The sequence below is a fragment of the Callorhinus ursinus genome, unplaced genomic scaffold, assembly GCF_003265705.2.
Source record: "Callorhinus ursinus isolate GAN/ISIS: 27379988/994484 unplaced genomic scaffold, GSC_fseal_2.0 scaffold8, whole genome shotgun sequence".
NCBI lineage: Eukaryota > Metazoa > Chordata > Mammalia > Carnivora > Otariidae > Callorhinus > Callorhinus ursinus.
Genome location: NW_027397070.1, coordinates 59,760,706 through 59,784,197, shown reverse-complemented (window position 1 = coordinate 59,784,197; position 23,492 = coordinate 59,760,706). Strand labels below are relative to the sequence as shown.

The 23,492-nt window shown below is 41.1% G+C and overlaps 1 protein-coding gene and 1 pseudogene across 1 annotated transcript in view; both read left to right on the top strand.

Moving 5' to 3' along the window:
* The window catches only part of EFCAB11 (EF-hand calcium binding domain 11), a 140,256-nt gene extending 117,280 nt beyond the window's left edge, over window positions 1–22,976 (top strand). Inside the window, 1 exon segment of the mRNA XM_025869482.2 lies at window positions 22,762–22,976. Within this exon segment, the coding sequence (XP_025725267.2) occupies window positions 22,762–22,843 (82 nt within the window). The 3' untranslated portion in view covers window positions 22,844–22,976.
* On the top strand, window positions 18,360–19,699 carry LOC112822651 (dnaJ homolog subfamily A member 1 pseudogene; annotated as a pseudogene).
* Window positions 22,977–23,492: the final 516 nt, after the last annotated feature.

Genomic DNA, 23,492 nt, shown 5'->3' with positions numbered 1-23,492 from the left:
TTTTCCATAGTGGTTGCACCAATTCTCATTCCCACCAGCAGTGCATGAGGGTTTTTTTTTCTCCACATCTTCATAAACACTTGTTATTTCTTGCATTTTTGATTTTAGCCATTCTGACAGTTGTGAGGTGATACCTTATGATTTTGATTTGCATTTTTCTGATTAGTGATGTTGAACATCTTTTCATGTGTCTGTTGGCCATCTGTAGGTCTTTGTTGGAAAACTGTCTATTCAGGTCCTCTGCCCATTTTTTACTTGTATTATTTGGTTTTTGGTTGTTGAGTTATATAAGTTCTTCATATATTTTGGATATTAACCCCCTATTAGATAGATCATTTGCAGATTTTTTTCTCCAGTTCAGTAAGGTTGCCTTTTCATTTGTTGATGGTTTCCTTCACTGTGCAAAAGCTTTTCATTTTGGTGTAGTCCCACTAGCTTATTTTTGCTGTTGTTTTGAGAAGACATCTAAAAAAATATTTCTACAGCTGTTGTCAAAGAAATTACTGCCTGTTTTCCTCTAGGAGTTTTATGGTTTCAGGTCTCACACTTAGGTCTTTAATCTATTTATATGTTGAATTTTTTAAGCAACTGCCAAACTTTTCTAAAGTGTTTTCATTTCCTCCAGCAGTGAATGAGACTTCCAGGTGCTCTACATCTTCATCCACAGTGATCTTTGTAAATTTAGCCATTTCTGTAGGTTTGCAGTGTTTATCTCATTGTGGTTTCCAGTCATGTTTTCCTAATGACTAATGATTTTTGAAAATTTTTTCATGTGCTTATTTTCCATCCATATATCTTCTTTAGTGAAGTGTCTTTTCAAGTCTTTTGCCTATTTATTATCGTGTTGTTTGCTTTCTCATTATTGCATTTTGAGAATTCTTTATATATTACCTTATCAGGTACATAATTTGCAAAGATTTTCTTCTAGTCTGGTGGCTTGTCTTTTCACTCTCTTAACAATATCTTTTGAAGAGCAGAAGTTTTTAAAGTGTGTTTTCTTTGAATACGTATTCAGAAATAGGATTAAAGGGTCAAAGACTATCATGTTTTGTGTGTGCCTGGTTATAGTTACCTCTTGTTGGACTTTGGAGTTTGAAACACTGTACTTGGACCATAGTAATATGTTCCCTGGGGGCTTGCCAACTCTGGACTTTATCACTTGTCTTTGTGTTTGCTATTTTGGTGAGTGTAAAGTGTTACATTACAGTTTTATTTCATTCCGCTCATGTGGCAAGTTGAACAGTTAGCTACTTAAATTTGGTATATTTAAATTTTTTATTCTTTTGGCCATTTATCATTGGGAATTTTGACTCATTCTTACAGATTTGTAGGAGCTTTTTATATAATTTAGATGTCAAAATTTATATATAATATTCATCACAAAATATTTTCATATCAATATTTACCTTTTATCTTAGTTTTATCCCCCACCCCCACCACCACTTATTTGTAATCTCTCTTGTTTTTTAAGTAGTAAATCTAAGTAGCCACTTGGGATAAATATATTATTCTGTTTTTTCTAAATTTGGGAAATTGTATGTTAAATTTTTCTTCACTCTAATTTTATTATGGTTTTATAATTTTATTTGGTGTAAAGGTCTAAGTTTCTATTTCTTAATATTATTAAAGAATAATCTGAGCAGCTCTCCTTTCTGCCACACAGATTGTCCTATATTAAATTCTGATATAACTTATGTCCTATTTTGAAATTCTGTACTTGGTTCCCTGGATTTCTGAAGTCAGCAATGTACTTTTAATGTGGGTTGCTTTATGACATAATTTGATACTTCCTAAGGCAAGCCCCCTCCTTATTGTCAAAATTAATCTCTGATATGATCTTCAGAATTTTGTATGTAACAAATTATCCTCTTGTTATTGGAAAAAATGTATTAAATATATAAATTGAAGTATTGCCATTTTTACTTTTACTTATTTTTTCTTTTATATTTGTAGTTTTATTTATATTGGGCTGATATATCCCACCTTAAGTTAGTTACCAAGTAAGTACTCAATAAATGTGTGTTAAGTACAGATATGTTTTGTCCTTGTTATAAGGGAAATTGATGTTTTTTTTAAAGATTTATTTATTTATTTGAGAGAGAGAGAGAGTGAGTACATGCTCAGATGAGCCCGGGAAGTGGGAGAGGAGAGAGAGAAAGAATCCTCAAGCAGATTCCCCACTGAGCTTGGATCCCAATGCAGGGGCTCAATCTCAGGAACTCGAGAACATGACCTGAGCTGAAATGACCTGAACCAGCAGGTTAACTGACTGAGCCACCCAGGTGCCCCAGGAAATAGATTATTGAAACAAAAATTTAATAGCTGTTATTGCTAAAAAGGAATGCTACTGTTATTTTGGAATAGGTTTTATATGATAAATATTCTGGAATTATTTTGTTTTTAAAATTCTTAGATTTCTTTCAGTTTCCTGAGTTTATATAGTCATGACTTCAGCAATTAGTGATGTTCCTTTTTTTTTTTTTTTTTTCTTTTAGGGGGGAAAGGGTAGAGGGAGAGGGAGAGAATCCCAGGCAGGCTCCAGGCCCACTGCAGAGTCTGATGCAGGGCTTGACGTGGGGCTTGATTCAAGACCCCGAGATCATGACTGAGCCGAATTTAAGTCAGACACTTAACCAACTGAGCCACCCAGTGATGTTCCGTTCTTACGAATTTTTCTTACTTGTTTTTCCTGCCTTATCAGTATGACAAGACTCTCTAATAGTTTATTAAATAACCTGTCTGAGAAAGAGTATCTTTGTTTTGACTTTGCTTTTGGGAAACATGCCACTAATATCTGTTTCTCCATTAAGAACAATAATGGCTTTTTATTTTAAAGTCTTTGTTTTGCTTAGTTTTCAGAAATTAAAAATCAAGAATGTACATTATATTTTATAAAATCCCCATTTAAGCCTTCTAATATACAAATACAGTTGACCCCATAACAACATGGGGGTTAGGGGCATGAACTCCCTTGCAGCTGAAAATCTGTATATAACTTTTGACTCCCTAAAACTTAGCTACAATAGCATACTGTTGACCAGAAGTCTTACCCCTAACATGGTCAATTAACACATGATTTGTATATGTATTATATACTGTATCCTTACAATTAAGTAAGCTAGAAAAAAGAAAATGTCGTTAAGAAAACCAGAAGGAAGAGAAAATATATTTACAGTACTGTATCTCTCTTTATTGAAGAAAATCTGTGTCCAGTCAGGCCGGCCTGGGCCAGGAGCAGTGACAGCAGTGGACCTGGCCTGGGGGGACCCCGACGCAGCAGAGGCAACAGTACAGCTGCCTCATCTGCTTGGAGGTGTGCCGTGAGCTTGTAGCCATCAGCAGCTGTGTGCACACTTGAGTGCCCGGCCTCCAGGAGGCACCTGGGCAGAGGGGGCCCCCACAGGGAGAGGTCTGTTCCTCCCCGAAGCGGCCCAAGGCCCGCAGCCACCCAAATGCAACTGGAAAGGCCAGCATGCAGAGGACTCCTGGGGTGGAGATGCCTGGGGCCCGGGGCTTCCTGCACAGCACTGTGCCCACTCTGGGACCTCTCCTCTGGTTCAGCCCAGCCTCCTGCCTGCCAGTCCTGGGTGCTGGATCTAACCACCCTGTGCACACATGGGGCAACCTGCAACCCTGCTCATTCTTGGGGCCCCCAGTGGGCTGCTGATGGCCTCCATGGGCTCCCCAGATACTCAGAGGGCAGCAAGGGAGAACTCTGTACCAGTCACTTTCAGCTGGGTTCCATGGAGACTGGGGTGGGCATTCATAAATATATGCCTTGTGCCTTTTGCTGTCAACTCTAACAACAACAACCACAACAAAACAACTGCATATAAATAGACCCTTGTAGTTCAAACCCGTGTTGTTTCAAGGGTCAACTATAATTATGAATGCCGGCAAAGTATGCGAGGGGTGAATTTACTATATTATAAAAAGAACACATTTCTTTCTTGGTTCACAAATTTTTCATCATTTGCTCTGAATTTTCCAAAATTATCTTTTCGCAGAGACTTGAGCACTCGTTTTTCTTGTTGCTAAGGCCCCTATAGACTTCATGTTCTCTCCTTGTCTCGGCAGTGTCTCCAATCTGCTTCTTCGACTTTCCTCTTGATTCTCATTGATTTTTATTTTTTCAGTTAGGTGCTCTGTCAAATCAGTCAAAACTCTAATCTTCAGGATGTTCCGGGGGTACTCACTCTCCTCTAATAGTTTATTTCCTCGCCATTGCTCAAAACCCAAGTTTACAGCTATCCATGTAGTATTAATTAAAAAGGATTTCACAATGAAATTCCTCTAATTTTGATACCAGTGCTTCTACTAAACTCAAGTTTTGCTAAGGGCTCTTTTCTTAAGCACAGCCCAGCATCTGTGGGAGAAAAGCCTAATTAAGAACTTTAATGGAAAATTTTCAAACGTACACTTACTGCCTAATTTTTAAGCACTAATATTTTGAAGCATTTCTCTGTTCTCTTTTCCCACCCCCAAATTATTGGAATGATCTCCGTGCTATCATTCTGCAGAGATCCGGGGAGCAGATCTGGCTGGGAAGTCATGATTAGGGCATTCCAGGTCCACGGCTTATGCAGCCCGGAATTCTGCATGGCTGTGAAGAGCTTTGGACTGATGGCACAGCACAGTGGTCCTGGTCCCAGAGTTCATCCCACATCCCCACAGAAACCTAGAACGAGTGGGAAAGGAGCAGTCCTGAGGTCTTGTTCTTAGTACTACATGCAGTGTGTACACAACTTTGAGCTGGTGGTATTCTGCTTTTCTTTCCATGTAAAATCGGACCTATGTGGATTTTTGACAAAGGTGCTCATGATCCCCGATTAGCTGGGTGTAGAACCCTGCTGTCCATCAAGAGACGGACCTGGTGGTCTAGCCTGGTTTTGGTGCCAGCTGGATATGTAACTTTAGGAAAGTTGCTTTATGCTTCTGAGCCTTAATTTTCTCATCTGTAAAAAGAAAAAAGTAGGTTGGGGGATTTCCAAAGTCCATTAAAGGGGAAAAAATGACTACATGCTGTTGCTCAGGGCAGAGGGTGGGAATCTGGAAGCTTGGTGGGGAGGTGAGAGTGGCCGTTTTCCCCGTGTTCCAGAGTATGTGAGGCTCAAGGGTGGCAGCCCCAAAGCCCTCAAGACAGCTCACTTCAGGGGCGCAGCGGGGGCGGGGGTGGGGCGCAGAGAAGCCACGGTGGCAAAGGAAAGTTCCCATCTCAGGGTGTTTGTTCAGGTCCGCGCTCCAGAGATTTGTAACACCAAGCATGAAGAGTGGTTTTATCCCTGCGGTTTGGTTCGAACTAAGAAAAGGTTCTGTTTTGTCTTCTCTTCCCCCTGGGAGCTGTGTTCAGTAAAACTTCCATACGGGGATATATTTATTATTAAAGAGTGTCAAGTGAGCCAAATAGCCAGACCGTGCAGTCCCAGAAAGAACACGGAGGAATGTGCACGCAGCCGGCGCTGCAGAGGCGGCCACATGCGCTCCTTTCCGCGGTGCTGTACGTAGCGTCTCTCCTTTCATTCCTTTCTTATAAACTTATATTATGGAAGTCCTCGAAGTGCTAAATGTTTTTGCCTTTGTTGGCCATCGCCCTCGGGATGATTTTATCAAACTTGAATTTTCCCTTAGCTATTGACTCAATGCCACGGAAGCGGGCAGAACAGGGAAGAGGCTGTGGCGCGTGGGCCGAGGGCGCAGGCGTTTTGCTCTGTGCACGCACGCGCGTGCGGCTGGGTGTGCGGGCCTGGGCTTCGCGGGGGACGCGGGTACAAAAGGAACACAGGCGACTCATGAACTGTTTGGGAACTAGAGAACGAAGATAATCATCGTTAATACTTTGGTATTTATTCTTTCCTGTTGCTCTCCGGGGTTTTGTTGTTCAAGTGAGTTTTTGTTTTTACATCTTTACTTTTCGATCATTTTGCTATTTTCACTTTTTTTTTTTTTTTTTTTTTGCTTTTTTCACTTTTTAAAGACGTCTACAGAGGGCACCTGGGTGGCTCAGTCATTAAGCGTCTGCCTTCCGCTCGGGTCATGATCCCAGAGTCCTGGGATCGAGCCCCGCATCGGGTCGCGCTGAGCCGGAAGCCTGCTTCTCCCTCTCCCACTCCCCCTGCTTGTGTTCCCTCTCTCGCTGTGTCTCTCTGTCAAATAAATAATAAATAAAATCTTTAAAAAATAAAAATAAAAAAATAAAGACGTCTACAATGACCGCATTTGTCTGCACTTCTGTTATTTCCTTAGGCGAGGTTCCTGGATGTGGGGAATACCATAATAGGGAGTATGAGCTTATTTTGTCATTTTTACAACTCTTTTGATTCTTCTTACCGCATTGCCTAATTAGCAAATGACAGTCCCTCCAGCAGCATATGCCCCTCTCGCCATGTGCTCAGCAATGACCAAATGTTACTTACTTTTCACATCTTTGCTGGTCTAACAGGTGACAATAGTATCTCATTTTTTGTGGGGTTTTTTTTCACTGATTGTAATATTGAACATTTTCACACGTTTATCCATTCTTTCTATTCCTTTTGTGAATTATCTGTTCTTGTCATTTGCTCATTTTTTCTTCTTTAGTGAGGACATTTATGTTTCTATTTTTATTACTATTTTTCCAGTTTTATTTTTATGATTTTTGAAGTACAGAAATTTTAAGTTTTCATATATTTAAATCTCTGATCTTTTCCTTCACAATTTCTTCCATTTACTTTTATACTAAGAAAGTTTTCCTCATCTTGAGACCAGGTTAATATTCACCTCCATTTTCGTCGTTGGTTTGAATCTATGGTTTGAATTTTCAGACTACCTGCCACTTTCGTGTATTTAGAATTCGCGTGATGATCTAAACATTTTTGTTTCCAAATATCCAGTTTTTCCATTATCTTTTATTAAATAGTCCCTATTTATATACGGTGCCTTTATTATCTTATTCTGTACTGTTTTTTTTACACACATACACAGACCTCTCCAGCCTGTGAGCTGTTCTATTCCCTGGTCTCCTTACACAAAAGACACACCTTTTTTCCCCCCAATTCTTACAATATGTTCTTAGACTTAGTATTTCTTGTTTTCAAATTGTTCTCAGCTCTTCCTGCCTGTTTATTTTCCAGATGAATGGTAGAATTATTTTTGTGGAGTTCCAGAAACCTCCCTTTGGGGCTTTGATGAAAATTGCATTCAACCTATAAATTAATTGGGAGGAATTTGGCATCTTTACAACATTTAGTCTTTCCAACCAGGAATACACATATGGCATGCCCCTCCACATTTTCAAATATCCTTTTGTATGTCTCAGTGGAATTTTGTATTTTTCTTTATACAAATTCAACACATTTCTTATTAAGGTATTTCCAGATTATTTTATATTTCGGGTACTTTTTAAAAAGTGGAATCTTATCCCCCTTCAGTTTAGGTCCACTCTTTTTGATATCACTTTCCCCAGTGATTGCCAAGTACTGACAGGAATCTTAAGTGAAAAGCATATTTGTTTCTTTCCACACTTATAAACTCCGAGATTTAGAACTGGAACCAACCTTAAATATATTTTCTTTTCCTAGATGATAAAAGTGAGGTCATGAATGGTATATTAATTTATTTAAAGATCATACAGCTTGTTAGGTGAGTGGCTAAACAGGCAAATACTTCCAAACATTTGTATTCTTCGCATGAAGGACATGCAAAGCTTAAATATCCAAAACCAAACTCGACGCCTTCCCCTCTTGTGTTAATTTCCCGTGGCCACTGTCACGATGTACTGCTGACTTAGTGACTTAACGCACATGTATATTGCCTTTTAGTTCTGGAGGTTGGAAGTCCAAAGTGGCCCTTGCTGGCTGGAAATCAAGGTGTCAGCAGGGCTGCCTTACTTCTGGAGGCTCTAGGGGCAAATCTATTTCCTTGCCCTTCCAGAGCTTCAGGAGGCTGCCCACATTCCTTGGCTCATAGCACCTTCCTCCATTTTCATAGCCAGTAGCTTAGCATCTTCCAAGCTCTCTTTGACTCTTACTGAGTCTTCTACTTCCCTCCTTCCACTTTTTTTTAAACATTTGTTTTTATTTTGTTATGTTAATCACCATAAATTACATCATTAGTTTTTGATGTAGTGTTCCATGATTCATTGTTTGCGTACAACACCCAGTGCTCCATGCAGAAAGTGCCCTCTTTAAATACCCATCACCAGGCTAACCCATCCCCCCACCCCCCTCCCCTCTAGAACCCTCAGTTTGTTTCTCAGAGTCCATAGTCTCTCCTGGTTCGACTGTTGAATCACAGACTTGTACCTCTGAAACAAATAATACATTATATCTTAAAAAAAAAAAGTAGGAAGGGAAAAATGAAGAGGGGGGGAATCGGAGGGGAAGACGAACCCTCCTTCCACTTTTAAGGGCGCTCGAGATTACATAGGGCCTACCTGGATTATCTGGAATAATCTGCCCATTTTAAGGCCAGGAATCTGAACTCCATCAGCAGCCCTACTTTTCTTTCTCATGTGACATCACCACATGTTCTGGGGATTGGACATCTTTTGCGGGGAGGGGGGCATCATTCTGCCTACTACAGCAAGGATGAACTTTCAAAGTTTTTGTCTAAGCACGTTAACCCTCTCCTTGAAGCACATCAGGGCTTCTCATGCTCCTTGGATTATGACCAAAACCCTTACATGGCTTTCCAGCTCCAGAATAGTCTTATCCCACTCACCCTCCAGCTTCATTGGGTGCCATGCTCATCCTCCCTCTATGCTCTGGCCATGGTGGCTCTTTCCATTCCTTGAAAGTACCTTGCTCTCTTGCCGTGAGGCTGTCGCACATGCTGGTTCCTCTGCCTGGAAAGCCCTTCTGCACCTCCCAACTATCTCTCATCCCTCAGATCTCATCCCCGTTTTGCATCCTCAGAGTCGATGCTCGGACCTTCCCACTCAGTCCTCTACCCCACCATCTCATAGCACCTTCTCTCTTTCTTTCAGAGCATTTAGCACACTGGTGATTTTACTTTACACAGAATTACTTCATTCTCTCTGACTGGACTAAAAGGAACTCTGTTTCTTTCTTCCCCACATCTTTAGAACCTGATGCACCTGGTCCATAGTGGGCTCTTAGTGTGTGTCCCATGAATGACTAAATGAACTCAGTAATCTATTTCTAAGAAAAAGCATTTTTATTGAATGTGTTCATTGACACATTTACAAAAGCAAAAAGTCTTTTTGAAAATTCAAGAAATAAGTAAATCATTATAAATCCATTTGATTAAAAACATATATAGCCAGCCATTAAAAATAAAAAAAGACTATACCAATGGGGGGAAATGTTTGTATTATGTTTAAAATAGCAGGATACAAAATGCTTTTATGCTAGTCAGAAGGAAAAGTGCCAAAATGATTATAGCAATTGGTTCAAGATCATGGAATGGTGAGTGATACTTTTCTCCCATCGCCGAACTCTCCTGTTCACATGTTCATATATTCAGCACACATTCCTTGCAGCCAGTGTGTGCTAGGGACTGTGTCAGGTGTAAGAACAGCACAGTGAACAAGAGGTATTGGTGTCTGCCCACTGCAAGGTTATAGCCAAGTAGGAGGAAAGCTAATAATAATCATGACACACATGATCTAGTATTCGTGGACTGTTGCTGTATTTGAGAAAACTTTGCCATAGTGTGCACCATAGGCTGAAGAAAATATTTTTTAGATCAGGTCCATTATTATTATGGCATTAAAATTTTTAATAGTGTTGGGGGGGATTGTAGGAGAAATATACCCATTTTCTTTAGTCTTTAGGCTTTGAAGAAGATTTCCTAAATTGTCTCTCCAATCCCTAATCACTGCTTTTTGAACATTCTAGAAGGAAAACATCTGGAATCAGGGTAAACTTCTGGTTACCTTAGTTCAACTACATTAAAAAGATTTGTGCAGGTGGTCATCAGGAGGCCAGTGATGCCTGCCCAATTCAGACGCATTCCCAAGCATTTGGTGGGTCCTCAGCCCCCACTTGTAGGAAACTGAAAAAGCAGAGTTTTGCCACCATAAATTCTCTTGGTTTCATCTCCTCACACTTGCGCGCTCAGTGACTGTGCCTCTGTGCTTGAGCATAATGTAAATACTTAATTTGTTTAATAAATATCCTGAAATAGCCTCTTTGAGTTGTTACTAGAAGGGCACAAACCTTTTAACTCACTTAGCGCAGATCAACACTTAATGTCTTTAATGATGATCAGGATCTTTTTTAGTGGCTGAAAATCTCTGTAATCAATGATGTGGTCCTGCCTGGAGGCAGGAGAGACTGGATAATGGGCAGAAAATGTCACGCTGGATGGGGCTAGTAATCTGAATCCCTGAAATCAGTATTAGTGTGGACATTTATGGGAGATGCCAGTTTCTTCCCAGTGCTAGGAAGAGCCCCGCCAGCACCCCAGGGCCCCTTAGTGATTTACACATTGTTGAAACCCTTCATGATGCCCCAGTTCCTGTCCTCAGCCTGAAACATCTGAAAGCTCTTCCCTGCCCACCTACCCATCAAGGCCAATGCCGTGCCAGCTTGCAGCACAGTGGTCACCCACCTGAAAATAATTCTCAGTGCTGGGCAGGAGGAGAGAGGATTGGGGCGAGGGGGTATCATGAGATTTGTGAGACCTCATTAAGGAGGGTACATCCCCTTTTCTTTCCCCGTCCCCATACCGACCTTGAGAACTTTATTTTTATTTCAGGGATAGAAAACAAGTCCTGTTTTATAGCTGTTATATGAAGAAGCACTTCCGGGTTTCCGTCCTAAAATATCCCCTCTGAACTTGCACTTGGAGTCCCTTGGTCTTAGCCTAGGATTTGATTAATTTAGCCATGTTCACTTCTCTGCATTTCATAATTTTGTAAACACTTGTCATATGCCCAGTGAACCTTCTTTATCTCTTTTGATTGAAATTCTCATATTAAAAGCCCTCATGGTCATTCCATTTGGTGTGACTTTGTGATTATAGGTGGGCTTTATTAATAGAGAGCTTCTGATAATATGAGGAAATTGTTTCATTATGAAATGTTATTCATTTTTTATGTTGTTTATTATTGTCCACAGAACCCAGAGGTTTCAAATGGTAGGAGCACGTTGTAAATGAAAGCATAAGTAATGTATTATAATTATTCTGAACTAAGGCCAGATTTCCCACCCGCTCCGTGATGCACATCAATTGGAAATGGGCTGAGATGTAAAATCTTATTTTCTTAAATGGATTATTTAAAACTAAAGTGTAAGCAATTAAAAATATTAATTTTTATAAATTCCTGCATCCTCATTTAATGAAAAAAAAACACCTGACGTGATAAAATTTTAAAATAACATTTCTATAAGCTATATAGAGAAGTCCCTTGGATTTCTGGTGAAGCTTCACTAACACAGTATGATTTGGCCATGTCACAGTCCCTAGGGTGACTGTCAGGTCCTGTACTCTCCTTTGAAATGTGAGTGCTTTTAATTAGATGGAGCAATGGCTGGTTTTTTTTCTCTATTATTATACTATTATCATTCCATTGCCAGAACTCCCAGTCTCATCTAATTGTAAGGGAAGCTGGAAAACGTGGTTTAGTTATGTTTTCTGGAAGAGAAGGAAATAAGTTTTGTCGAACATATGGCAAGTTCTGCCACAGAATCAAACCTCACCCATGTCAGAATGGATAACCCATTATCCCAGCTCCTTTTCCTACCCACCTGTTTCATAGCCACCGATTTGAAATGCCTCTTTTGACCTTTGGTGAATTCCTATGTACATGTTCTGGATGTTGTTCTCACTCATTGATTGCTGGGTCTTAATCACACTGTTTTATTTACTGATGCTCTATATTATGTTTTGATACCACATGTATTTTCTAAAGCATATTCTGAATCTCTGGCACATTTACTTTTCCAGATAAACTTTAGCTTCAAATTTCCTAAGAAAGGAAAAAAATAAGCAAACAAAAAACTCTCCAGTTTCCCTATCATGTATTATTAAATATATGTTCTACTTGAAAACATGATACTATTAGAGAAGATAAGCATTATTTGACAACTGGTATCTTCTGACTCCGAGGAAGTATGCTTTTAAAAAGCAAGCTTCCTATCACACAGTGGCTAACAATGTTATTAGCAGGGACTTAGAAACGGGTTGAATGTTTATGGTTCATATTTCAACTTTAAGTCTGTTTGTTGCATTAGCAAAATGAAGCTCATTAAGCCTTTTCTTTTGGACCATCTCTTCAAGCCTCTGAGTCCACTAATACTCAGCTTTCTTGTCTGAGCATATGTAATCTTTCCCACATTACACTTGAAAGTTCAGCTCATTCCTAAACCTCCAGTCAAGGATATGAACTTGTTGCTTTCAGAGAGGCCACATCTGTGCACTGAGCCATTACGCCATCTGTTAAAGTGGTCAGAGTTCATTTTATTGCCTCCTTTGTGGAAGGACTTGTACTGTAAAAGCGTGTGTTATTGAAAACATAATTTTCCTCATCATTATGCTTTCTTTCTAGCCGGATCATAACCTGCGAGAAATCTATTGAGCAGAGAGTGAAAAGCTCTTCAGAATAGCTGTTCTTAAGAGATTAAATGATTGCCATCTCTGTCCCGTTTCTTTTATCTCATAATCAAGTTCAAGATGATACTAGATATCTCAGCTGAAGTGATTATATATTTGAAATAGAAATGGCTTTCTCTCCATTCATATTTCACACTGTTGAAGGCAGGATCATTTTCCCCCATTTACATTTATATACGTATGGTTCTTTACAACTGTCTGCAAGGTTAAAGATTCAAAGTACTTTTTGAAGGCAAAAATAGCTAACAGGAGTTCGGTTGTATTTTTAAATGTTCTGTGCACAAAGACACTAAGTTGTATATTAAGATCCAGCTTAGACCGATCAAAATTTAGAGCCGTATCAAATCTTGGCAAGTCATAGCCCAGCCATTCTTGACAAGTGAAGAGCTTGGCCTTCAGAGCAGCTAAGACACTTTCCCAGGGTCACACAGCCTAGCTGAGACAAAAGCTCCCTCCTGGGGCATTTCTGCTGGACCACGCTGCCTTCCCCCCTGCCATATTCAGAGCAAACCTGTCACACACAGCTGCTGTGGGGAAAGAATGGAAGGTCTAGTGACCCAAAAGCATAGGAACCAGATTTTTTCTGTAATTGGTTCAAAGACGTTCACTTTGGCTTTTGTTCTTTATCCTTAAAGCTGCCTGATCTGTGCTGTTTTCTTACATCACAATTTCTCTTCCAGGGATTCAAACTGAGAAAAAAGATCATGTCACTATTTATTAGTAGCTCTGCTAAAACACTTGCTAGAGAAGGAATATGACACTATTTGCCGGAAGTGAGACATCGGGCTGTAAGTTGATTGCATTTATCCACATGCCCACAAGTAGTCAATAATCAAGCATACTGAAATTACATTCTTTCCTCCTTTTAAAATATTTCTAGCTTTAAATAAGACTCCTCATTTTTAAAACCTAGTAAATAGGAAAAAGTGAGTCATTATTTATAGTTAATCACTTTTGCCAGCTGTGACTGCATTTCATATCCATTTTTCTTTTTTGTCTTGGACTGGAGAATCTATCCTGTCGCTCTGTAAGGAAAAAACCATATTGGTCCCATCAATAGCCTCTTTCAGCACATAATCACAGTTAAGGCGCTGCAAATAGAGATTTTTGTTGGATGCAGCAAGAAAAGTAACTTCATTAGAATGCAGAACTGTGGAGAATAATCCCGAATCTTGAGATAGCACCTAACAAGAAAATCTGAATTATTTTAGGGTTCACTTCAAAATGGAATAATTTCAAAAATATTGTATTTATGAGTGTCTGTTCTATGTCTGCCAAGTTCCAGATACTGCAAGGTTTAGAAAAGATTTCAGATGGGATCCCTGGTATGTCAGGATACTGTAATTTGAAAGTATCAGGAATCCATTTCCGACCACCTTAAACACCCCAAGGATTTTACTGGGTCAGGTGACTAAGAATTTTGACCTCAGGCATGCTTCAGGCCTGGTTTGATTAGGCTCCAGCTCACTCTGCTATTCTTCTGACTCTTTCTCTCACTATGGATAGCCCCATTCTTGGGCTGATAATTGACATTTACAAGCATGTACAGAAAATTTTTGGATCAATGCACCATTGGTTCACCGAACTGTGGAGATTGCATCCTTGTGGTAGGAAAAGGAGAGTTGTAACGCCAAGCCTCACCTCTGCATTCCAGCTATCCAAGGAAAGGGCTTCTCCTTAACTCACAAACAGAATTCCTAGGCTTCATTATGGTCGAACCAACTCTTTACCAGTCAGCAGTGGCCAAGGGAGAAATGCCATGTACCAACTGGCCAGTCGATCCTTGAACCCAATCACTGTGGTGAGGAGAGAGAGGATTATAGTGCTTGCCTTTGGCGAGTTAGCTCCCACTCCTGGAACTTGGAGTGGCAAGCCATCCACCCAAATCACACAGCTGCCGAGTAGCACAGAGGGTATAGGATGGATGCTGGGGAAGGACCCAACAAAATTCACTGCGTCTTTCATTTAGAAAGCTGAACCTGGTCTTAAGTTTTGCCTGGCTTGTGTCATTCTTCATTCCTGACCTGGTCTGGCCAGCCTTTTATCCATCACGGTTCACCCAACATACCCAATTCCACCACCTTCTCATGGCCAGTCCACAGCTGCACCTCTGTATCCACTCTGAGGCCAGAGTCCTCTCTTATACCTAGGAACATATTGTTCTCATGCTAAAGGAATAATTAATTGCTGACAGACTAAATATTATTAAATAAGACACGTGTTTGAGACAGAGAAGACTGCTCCTATCATTTTCCGGTGACCCCTGGCATTTCAGTTGTCTTGAGCTTCAAACTTCAGAGCTCTTCTTAAAGGCAGTATTTCATTTGCTCTAAAAATGTTTCCAGAGGAACACTCTGATCTATTTCAAGTAGTGAGACACCCCTCACCTGAATTGAGAACCTGACGTGACAGGTTATTGCTGATGGCAACTGAAATGCCCCAGGAGAACTTTATCTCTCAAAATAAACTTTCCATTGTGTCTCAGCCTGGGTTCTTCCTGAAAGTGGGGCTTTAGGTGAGGAATCGCATGCAGGTTGTTTGTTTGGGAAATGACCTCCATGAGCAAGCGCAGAACAGAGACTGAGGGCAAGCCAGTACAAGGATCTGTGAACCAAGTTTGTGACTTCTGGAAGCGACTAGAGCTTGATCCTACCAGAACCTCCAGGGAGCCGAGCGTAAGACTTCAGAGTTGTCTACCTGCCTGAGGGACAGGAGAGAGCCGACATCCACTGACGCCTTCTCCCTCCCTGGGCAGGGGTTGGCCCGTGGGGTGTCAACTCCTTATTTTTTCACACTTCCAGACAGTATCCATGCGAGGGCCACCCCCGGGTTTTAGCAGTCCCAGGAAGACAGGGAGAGCTACTTGGTGTGGGGTGCACCGAGGGGTGGTACTCCAGCCATGACCGGGCTAAAAGATAGGGGTGAGAACATGAGGTGGGTACACAGGGAGTCCACCACTCACTGAACAGCCAGAGTCCCACAGGAACCTAGAAAAGACCAGAAACCATCCACACATCTCTTTTTATCTTTCCTGCGTGTCTGAATGGCTTTTCTTAACACGTGTCTTTAAAAAGGTAAAATTAATAAACACATTACCAACTGGATTGCCATAGAGCCCGGCAGGACTCTCATCAACAAAGAGGCAAGCTCGCCGGTGGAAAGAACCAGCGGGCTCCTCAGAAGAGAAGGCTGTCATCATCACATCTTCAATTGGCGGGTCCTCTCATCCCCAGCAGGGGCTCCTTGCTTGGAGGGTAATTTCTATTCTCACTGCTCAGTCAGGATGACAGCTTTGTCCCTAATGTGATGGCAGTTTTGACTTTAGCTTAAATTATTCCATAAAGAATCAAAGAGAAAGAGATTCTCTCTCCTTTTCTCCCCCACCCCAAAAATTCCACCAAGAAAACTTTTCTAATTTAAATCTTTGCCTCCACATTAAATTTCTCATTCACGTTGGAGGTGAATCAAATACAGGGCCAACTTTCAAAATAATTGCTGTCTGTCAGTGTATTTGCTGGGAACACAGATGTGCCTGTTACTGGCTCTGTTATCACACCAAGAGCTTGCCTCTCGAGTGCGGTCTTCTCTGGGCTCAATTCAGAACCTTGGTGTCAGCAAGAAAGAGCGTTGGGCAGTTATCTGCATAATCCATCCAAGAAACGTGTGCCTCAGCTGCCCCTGAAATCACCTGTTTAACAAAAAAAAGTCCTTAGAGCAATTATTGTGGTAAATGTAGATTTAGCTGGAATGTTCCAAAGAATTGCCTCCAACTGTGGTTCCTCTAGCTTAGTACTTTTGAACCAGGGACAATTTTGTCCCTCAAGGGACACTTGGCAATATCCAGAGACATTTTGGGCTGCCATAGCTGGGGAGTGAGGAGGGAGGGTACCACGGACATCATGAAGATAGAGCCCAGGGATGCTGCAGCGCCCAGGACAGACCCCCACAGTAAAGGATTATCCAGCCCAACGCTGCTCTAGCTGTTGAGGGTTTACACGTTGTCAAATAAGGCCAGCTTTTTAGAAAATTTGGACTGAAAGAAAATATTCCTTCAGTTGAAAAATATCAATAATATTAAAAAAATACTCTAAGACAAAATAACCCAAAAGAGAAGTTTCTGCTTACTGTTTCACATTCAATTTCTGCCCAAATGAATTAGACATTTGTAAGATTGTAATTATAATACATACTAGTTTGTGTTCTTGTTTCCATTCAAAAACGTCACGTTTATAGTCTCTATATCATTTTGATAGAGAATATTCCTTTGTTTCAATGTAATGAAATTAAACCATTACCTCTTTGTTTCTTTCCTTCATTTTTAATTTAAAAAAATTATTTATTTAAAAAATTTTTTAAGTAACTTGGGCAAAAGCACGTACTCCAGTCTGAAATCCAGCTTGGGAGACCTGGCTATGCGGCAATCTTGAATTATTTTACAAAAACTATTTCCCAAGAAATAGCTACTTTCTCAAGATTACAAGAAATAGTTATTGTGTAAATATTTTCGTACAAGAAACACCTACTACTTGTGAAAAACAGTCACTATTTATATATTTTTAAAATTAGAAAACCCCCTATGTTTCTCTTCAGAACGTATTAAAGCAACACTCTGGCCTCCCTTAGTAAAAGATTCGCAGTGTGAAACCCTGGCTCCTTCAGGGTAGGGCCCACTTAGCCTCTGGGTCACAGCCCATCTAGTCCGGGCTGTTGGAGTCCACACAGCAGCACAAAAAGGAGAGAACAGAATCTTGCTTAACAAGTCAGGATGTAACAGACAAATGCTAAAGCTCATGCTGATGAAAGTAATTATAACCACTTACAGGATGAGTCAGAAAATGTTTATATTTTAACAGAAAACTGTCAGAACCTAGCTAAGTGGACACAGTCTGGTCTTGCCTGAAATTCTCGATGTGTCCCAGTGTCAGCCTGGGTATTCCTGTGCATCACAATTAAAACAGTGTTGCCGGGAAGCCCCATTGCACACCCTGCAGGATTTTAAAGCATTTCCGGAGCTTTTTTACAATTTCTGGGAGGCCCATGACTCTGAGTTCGCAGTTCTCTGCATTAATTCGCCTGATGGATCATTGAACACTTCCCCACTGTTCTTACTGTACCTGCTTAGGTGGAACTCCTCTCCTAACTCAGTCTTAAGCTTCGAAGTCAACACAGAACCCCCCCACCAACACACACACTTAACACACACCATCCCCAGTAGAGTGTGTGCCTGTTGCACCCCTTGGTGAAGATACGGGAGGTTATAACGAGTAATACAGACACCTTTGAAACACACGGTAAACGTAGCAGTTAATTAAAGGGCTTCTGATCACCACACCCCTGCAGACTTTCTCAGGGGCCACTTCCCTTCATGGAGCGTCCCCACCTTCTGCTTCTCCATGCCCCTTCTTCCTCTTCTCTCTCTTATCTGGCTTGTCATCCCCTTCCACCCGAGGGTCCTAAATAGTTCGTGCCGAGTTACACAGAGCAGCTCAGCTCTGCTGAGTCTCTGCTCCACAAATCAGTCCCACATCTTCCTTTTGCATCTCAAAAACAAGCAAACCAGGAAGCTTTCAATCTAACTGGACCTACATTTCTAGAAAGCGGTTACCATTGTAACCGTTACATCTACATTTTCCTCTCGTTACATCTATATGAGCTTTGTTAACTCCTTTGAAAAGCCAGTTCTGGGGAACTTTCCAGAACGCTCGGTGAGACGCGGAGCAGCGGCGGCTGCCCGAGCTGCGCCCAGCAACGCACCCCTTCCCGCTCCCCCACACTGGCCTCGGCCCTCTCACCGGCTGTAGGAAATGGTGAAAGAAACCACTTACCATGATGTTTTGGGGGTCAAACCCAAAGCCACCCAAGAGGAATTGAAAAAGGCCTACAGGAAACTGGCCTTGAAGTACCACCCTGATAAGAATCCAAATGAAGGAGAGAAGTTTAAACAGATTTCTCAAGCTTACGAAGTACTCTCTGATGCAAAGAAAAGGGAATTATATGACAAAGGAGGAGAACAGGCAATTAAAGAAGGTGGAGCTGGTGGTGGTTTTGGCTCCCCCATGGACATCTTTGATATGTTTTTTGGAGGAGGAGGAAGGATGCAGAGAGAAAGGAGAGGTAAAAATGTTGTGCATCAGCTCTCAGTAACCTTAGAAGATTTATATAATGGTGCAACACGAAAACTAGCTCTGCAAAAGAATGTGATTTGCGATAAATGTGAAGGCCGAGGTGGTAAGAAAGGAGCAGTCGAATGTTGTCCCAATTGCCCATTTGCTGGAATACAAATAAGAATTCATCAGATAGGACCTGGAATGGTTCAGCAAATTCAGTCTGTGTGCATGGAGTGCCAGGGCCATGGGGAACGGATCAGTCCCAAAGACAGATGTAAAAGCTGCAATGGGAGGAAGATAGTTCGAGAGAAGAAGATTCTAGAAGTTCATATTGACAAAGGCATGAAGGACGGCCAGAAGATAACATTCCATGGTGAAGGAGACCAAGAACCAGGACTGGAACCAGGAGATATTATCATTGTTTTAGATCAGAAGGACCACGCTGTTTTTACTCGGCGAGGAGAAGACCTCTTCATGTGTATGGACATACAGCTGGTTGAAGCGCTGTGTGGCTTTCAAAAGCCAGTATCTACTCTTGACAACCGAACCATCGTCATCACCTCTCACCCAGGTCAAATTGTCAAGCATGGAGATATCAAGTGTGTGCTAAATGAAGGCATGCCAATTTATCGTAGACCATATGAGAAGGGTCGCCTTATCATTGAATTTAAGGTAAACTTTCCTGAGAATGGCTTTCTCTCTCCTGATAAACTTTCTTTGCTGGAAAAACTCCTACCTGAGAGGAAGGAAGTAGAAGAGACTGATGAAATGGACCAGGTAGAACTGGTGGACTTTGATCCAAATCAGGAAAGACGGCGCCATTACAATAGGGAAGCCTATGAGGATGATGAACATCATCCCAGGGGTGGTGTTCAGTGTCAGACCTCTTCATGGGGCCAGTGAAAAACACTGCTGGCATTTTATATGCAGTAGTGAATGAGTGAAGGACTATAATCATAGCTCACTACTTGCTATTGTTTTTGTTTTAATATTCAACTATAGTAGTGTTTTAAATGAAGAATAAACTCAAATATAAAAGCTCAAAAAAAAAAAAAAGCCAGTTCTGAAATAGATGCCTATATACTTGTCTGTATCTATATCCACGTGTCTGGCGGAAGAGCTGCTACTTAGCTGGGTCGGAGTGCTCGGGCTTCGGCTATAGGGCAGGTTAGACTCAGATGTGGCTAGCATCTGCCTCAGTTTCCAATTTCCTGCTCTGTATTTATCTCTGTGTTGTTCAGTCTGACATTCAAGTGGTTCCTTCTATCCGTGTTCTGCTCTGCAGCCTCATTTGCCAGAGCTCATCTCTCTTTCACCTGGTCTGTCTTGTACCTAGTCTGTGTTTACAAAATGCGATTGGGTGTGGAGACCATAATTGACTATTCCTTATGGGTCCCTGAGTGATGGTTCCTTGGGGCCTTCTTCAGTGCATATTATTTCTCTGGCTGGTTTCCAGGCTCCGTAAAAGCAGTGACAATATACTCTCTTTCTTTGACCCCCAACCCTTCCTGGGAGTTGGTAGATATTCCATAATGTTGTCAGCTGTTTCTCCAGATTTGTTGATTCCACAAATTCATGCACTCTGCAAACATTTGTCGTCTGCTGTGGGCTGAGAGGTGGGGACACAGCCAGAAACAGGAGAAAGTTCTCACCCTCCTTGAATTCATTTCTAGTTGGGGTGAAAGGCAGTGGAGTATTTTGTGCTCAATGTGTGTTGGTGACACCAAAACAGCACACCCTCCTTTCAGAACCAGAGCAAACTCCTGTTGAGGTGGAATGTGGTAAACAGGAACAATGAAACTTGGTCCTAATGACGTTTCTTCATCTCCGCGCAGACTACTTCTAGCCACCAGCCACATCTGTTCTTCCACCACTCTGCTATTCAAGTGTGGGTGCTGTGAAACCTTCCTTCTTCAAGGCAATTCCGCCCGCAATGAAAAACAATATATTTCAGCTTTTAAAATTATAGCTCTGAAATATGAATTTCCTCTTCACCCTCCTTGAGATAACCAGACCACACTCTCTCTCTCTCTCTCTCTCTCTCTCTCTCACACACACAATAATGAGGAGGAAAAGTCAGAAGATAGAAGATATTTTACCCCGTCTCATTCTAAATATAAACACAATGTTCCTCCATTCACTATGTGAATAAAATACCACTACAAACCTTATGAATAAATGTTTCCATTTTAACGATTCTTGGTTATACCGTGCCCATTTTATGATGGGCAGTTTTGGCAAAGACAGCAAGAAAAATAAGTGAATGCAATTACAATGAAGATTATTTACTGAGAAAAAGGGATTCCCTTTTCCACAAACATTCAGCATCTCAGTAAGTGAACAAACACACTGAGAAAATATTATCGGAAGCAGTTTATTCTAAACATTACTTTTCTAGTTATCCTCTTAACCCACCCTCTGGGATTTATAGTTCAACCATACCAGTTCAGAGTGGAAAGAAAAAAAGGACACTTATCTAATCCAATTCCTTCAGAAAAAACATGTAGGCAATATTAAGAATCTTCAATTATCTAATTTAATAAAAGGGAAGGTTTATATTCCATAGTCAGTAACATGTGATACTGATTATTTCTAATCCCTTAGAAGAGATCTGACATTCTGCTTTTGGTCCTGTATAGCATGAAATCATCATGTATATTTTACCAAAAGAAGTAGCAAGAATAATGGCCTCTGCAGTCTGCAGTCATTTTCTACGAACACACTGCAACATGGTTTCGCCCTGGGGCAGAGAAGTAGGGATTTTCTCTACTTCAAAAGAATGAAAAATTATCATCACTATCCAGAACCATTATAGACTTCGGAGACTTTGGCATGAAATATTCAGAAAGTTTATTTTAGAATTCAATATTTTAAAAGCCTGCTTTAAAACTATTACAGTGATTAGTGGCTCTGTTACTTGGGCCAGTCTTTGCTTTCAAAAGCCCTATGTCATGGTTGATACCATTTGTTGTTTCAACAAAATGTAATTTGCATCAACCACAAGAGCTCTACATAAGGAATGTAATGCATTGTTTTAGAAGGCCCCCCAAAGAGGAATTGTGACCACTGCTCATCAGTTACCCTTTCAAACACACTTCTGAAATAAACGTTACCTTTCCTGGTCATGGTTGAAATGTGTTTCTAATGTGATTTTTGTCCTTCTGACATGTGTTATCTTTCCCATGTGGAGGGGGCGCGATTTCTCTGTCTCCGTTGAGGGAGCAATGCTCCTGTCTCAGTGGTTCTCGAGACACACAGGGCCAACCCAACTGAGGCCACCCACAGCCTCAGCCAACCAGCCAGAGGCTCCCATCTTCACTGCTCTTCCTAGGAGTCAGAAAAGCTGATCGGATGTTGTGAGGATTTAACACAACTTCTGAGGCCAGTGAAGACTTCTGGAGCTAGAGTTAGCCACGTAAAATTGCAATACAACCCCTTCTCCTTGGACTAGTCTATTTACGTAGGGAGGCAACGTGCAGTAGAGTACTTACAGGGCCTTGGTTTGGGAATGTCATGGTCTCGATTTGCGTTCCAAGTCTGCCCACTTACCAGCGGTGTGATCTTGTGAAGTTGGTGGACCGCTTTCAGCTCAGTGTCTCTGTCTGTAAAGTGGACCCATCCCAGCACCATGCCGAGATTCAATGAGACGAGGAATGCCAAGGCAGTTCAGTGCAGATGTCAATCATTGTTCCCATCATTGCTATTTATTCCCCAAACATTTTTCTTATCTCTCGTTGGTTTATTCCACATTTCTGTTGTGTATTGCATATATATTTGTTACTATATCACAGAAAGAATGCACAGGATGATGACAAAAACCATCATTTCTGCTTTAAAAAAAAAAACCTGTGCATTTGGCTTCATTCCTTTAAATGTATTGAATATATTATTTTTGTAGGTTTTAGTAAATACCTTTTCCTTTCCTTCCCACCATAGGCATTATCAGTGTAAGAAAAAAATAGGCATCAAATTTGCCTTCAAGTAGGTGCCTCTCACTCATAGACATGCAAAGAAATAAAGATTGTAGAGTTCTCTTGATGAAGAAGTGTAACAAAAATAACCTGTAAATAACTAAATAATTTTTTGTTTCATTTTCCAGGGAAGTAGATCAAGACTCAGACGGTCTTGTCAGCTTTAAAGACTTTGAATATGCCATGAACTATGGACAAAATGAAGCCTAACTATTGTGAACTGCTTTTGGCAACTTCTGGGGAGACAAATAGATTGTAATGTATATTTAAATGTCAAACTCTGCTCCGTTAGTGATGTAATTATGCTGCATACTTGTGATTAAACTCTCCATTGTGGTTTTCAGATGCTGCTATTACTTGCATCGCAGAATCCTAGAGGTAGGTGGTCATTACAGGTAGTCTTCCATGGGGCTAGCAGCCCTGAGCGAGGCTGTTGCTGGCTTGGCCACTAGGGCGGGCCCCCACGCTTCCTCTTCACTCTCAACCAACCACACTCACCCACACTGTGGGCTGGGGTGCTCCACTCACTAGTCCTCACCACTCCACCTGCTCGCTCCCTAATTCTCATTGGTTCCTAATGTCTGGAGAGAAGTCACTCTTTCCTGCCAGTGGTACCAGTTTCCTTCTTGCATTCAACTTTTTTTGAACAAATAATAGCACCAGTGTGTACTGAGTGCTTAACGATGTTCCAAGCAATGAGCAAAAAAGCATTGGAAAAACAAGGACTTAAGATTTCTCTAACATAATGGACCCAGTGTCAAAATCATCATTGAAAAATGGCCCTAGGGCAAAAAAAACCAGATTGGGCTGACACAAGTAAGTCTTCTCCAGCTGTATACAGAGGAAGGACAGCGTGCAA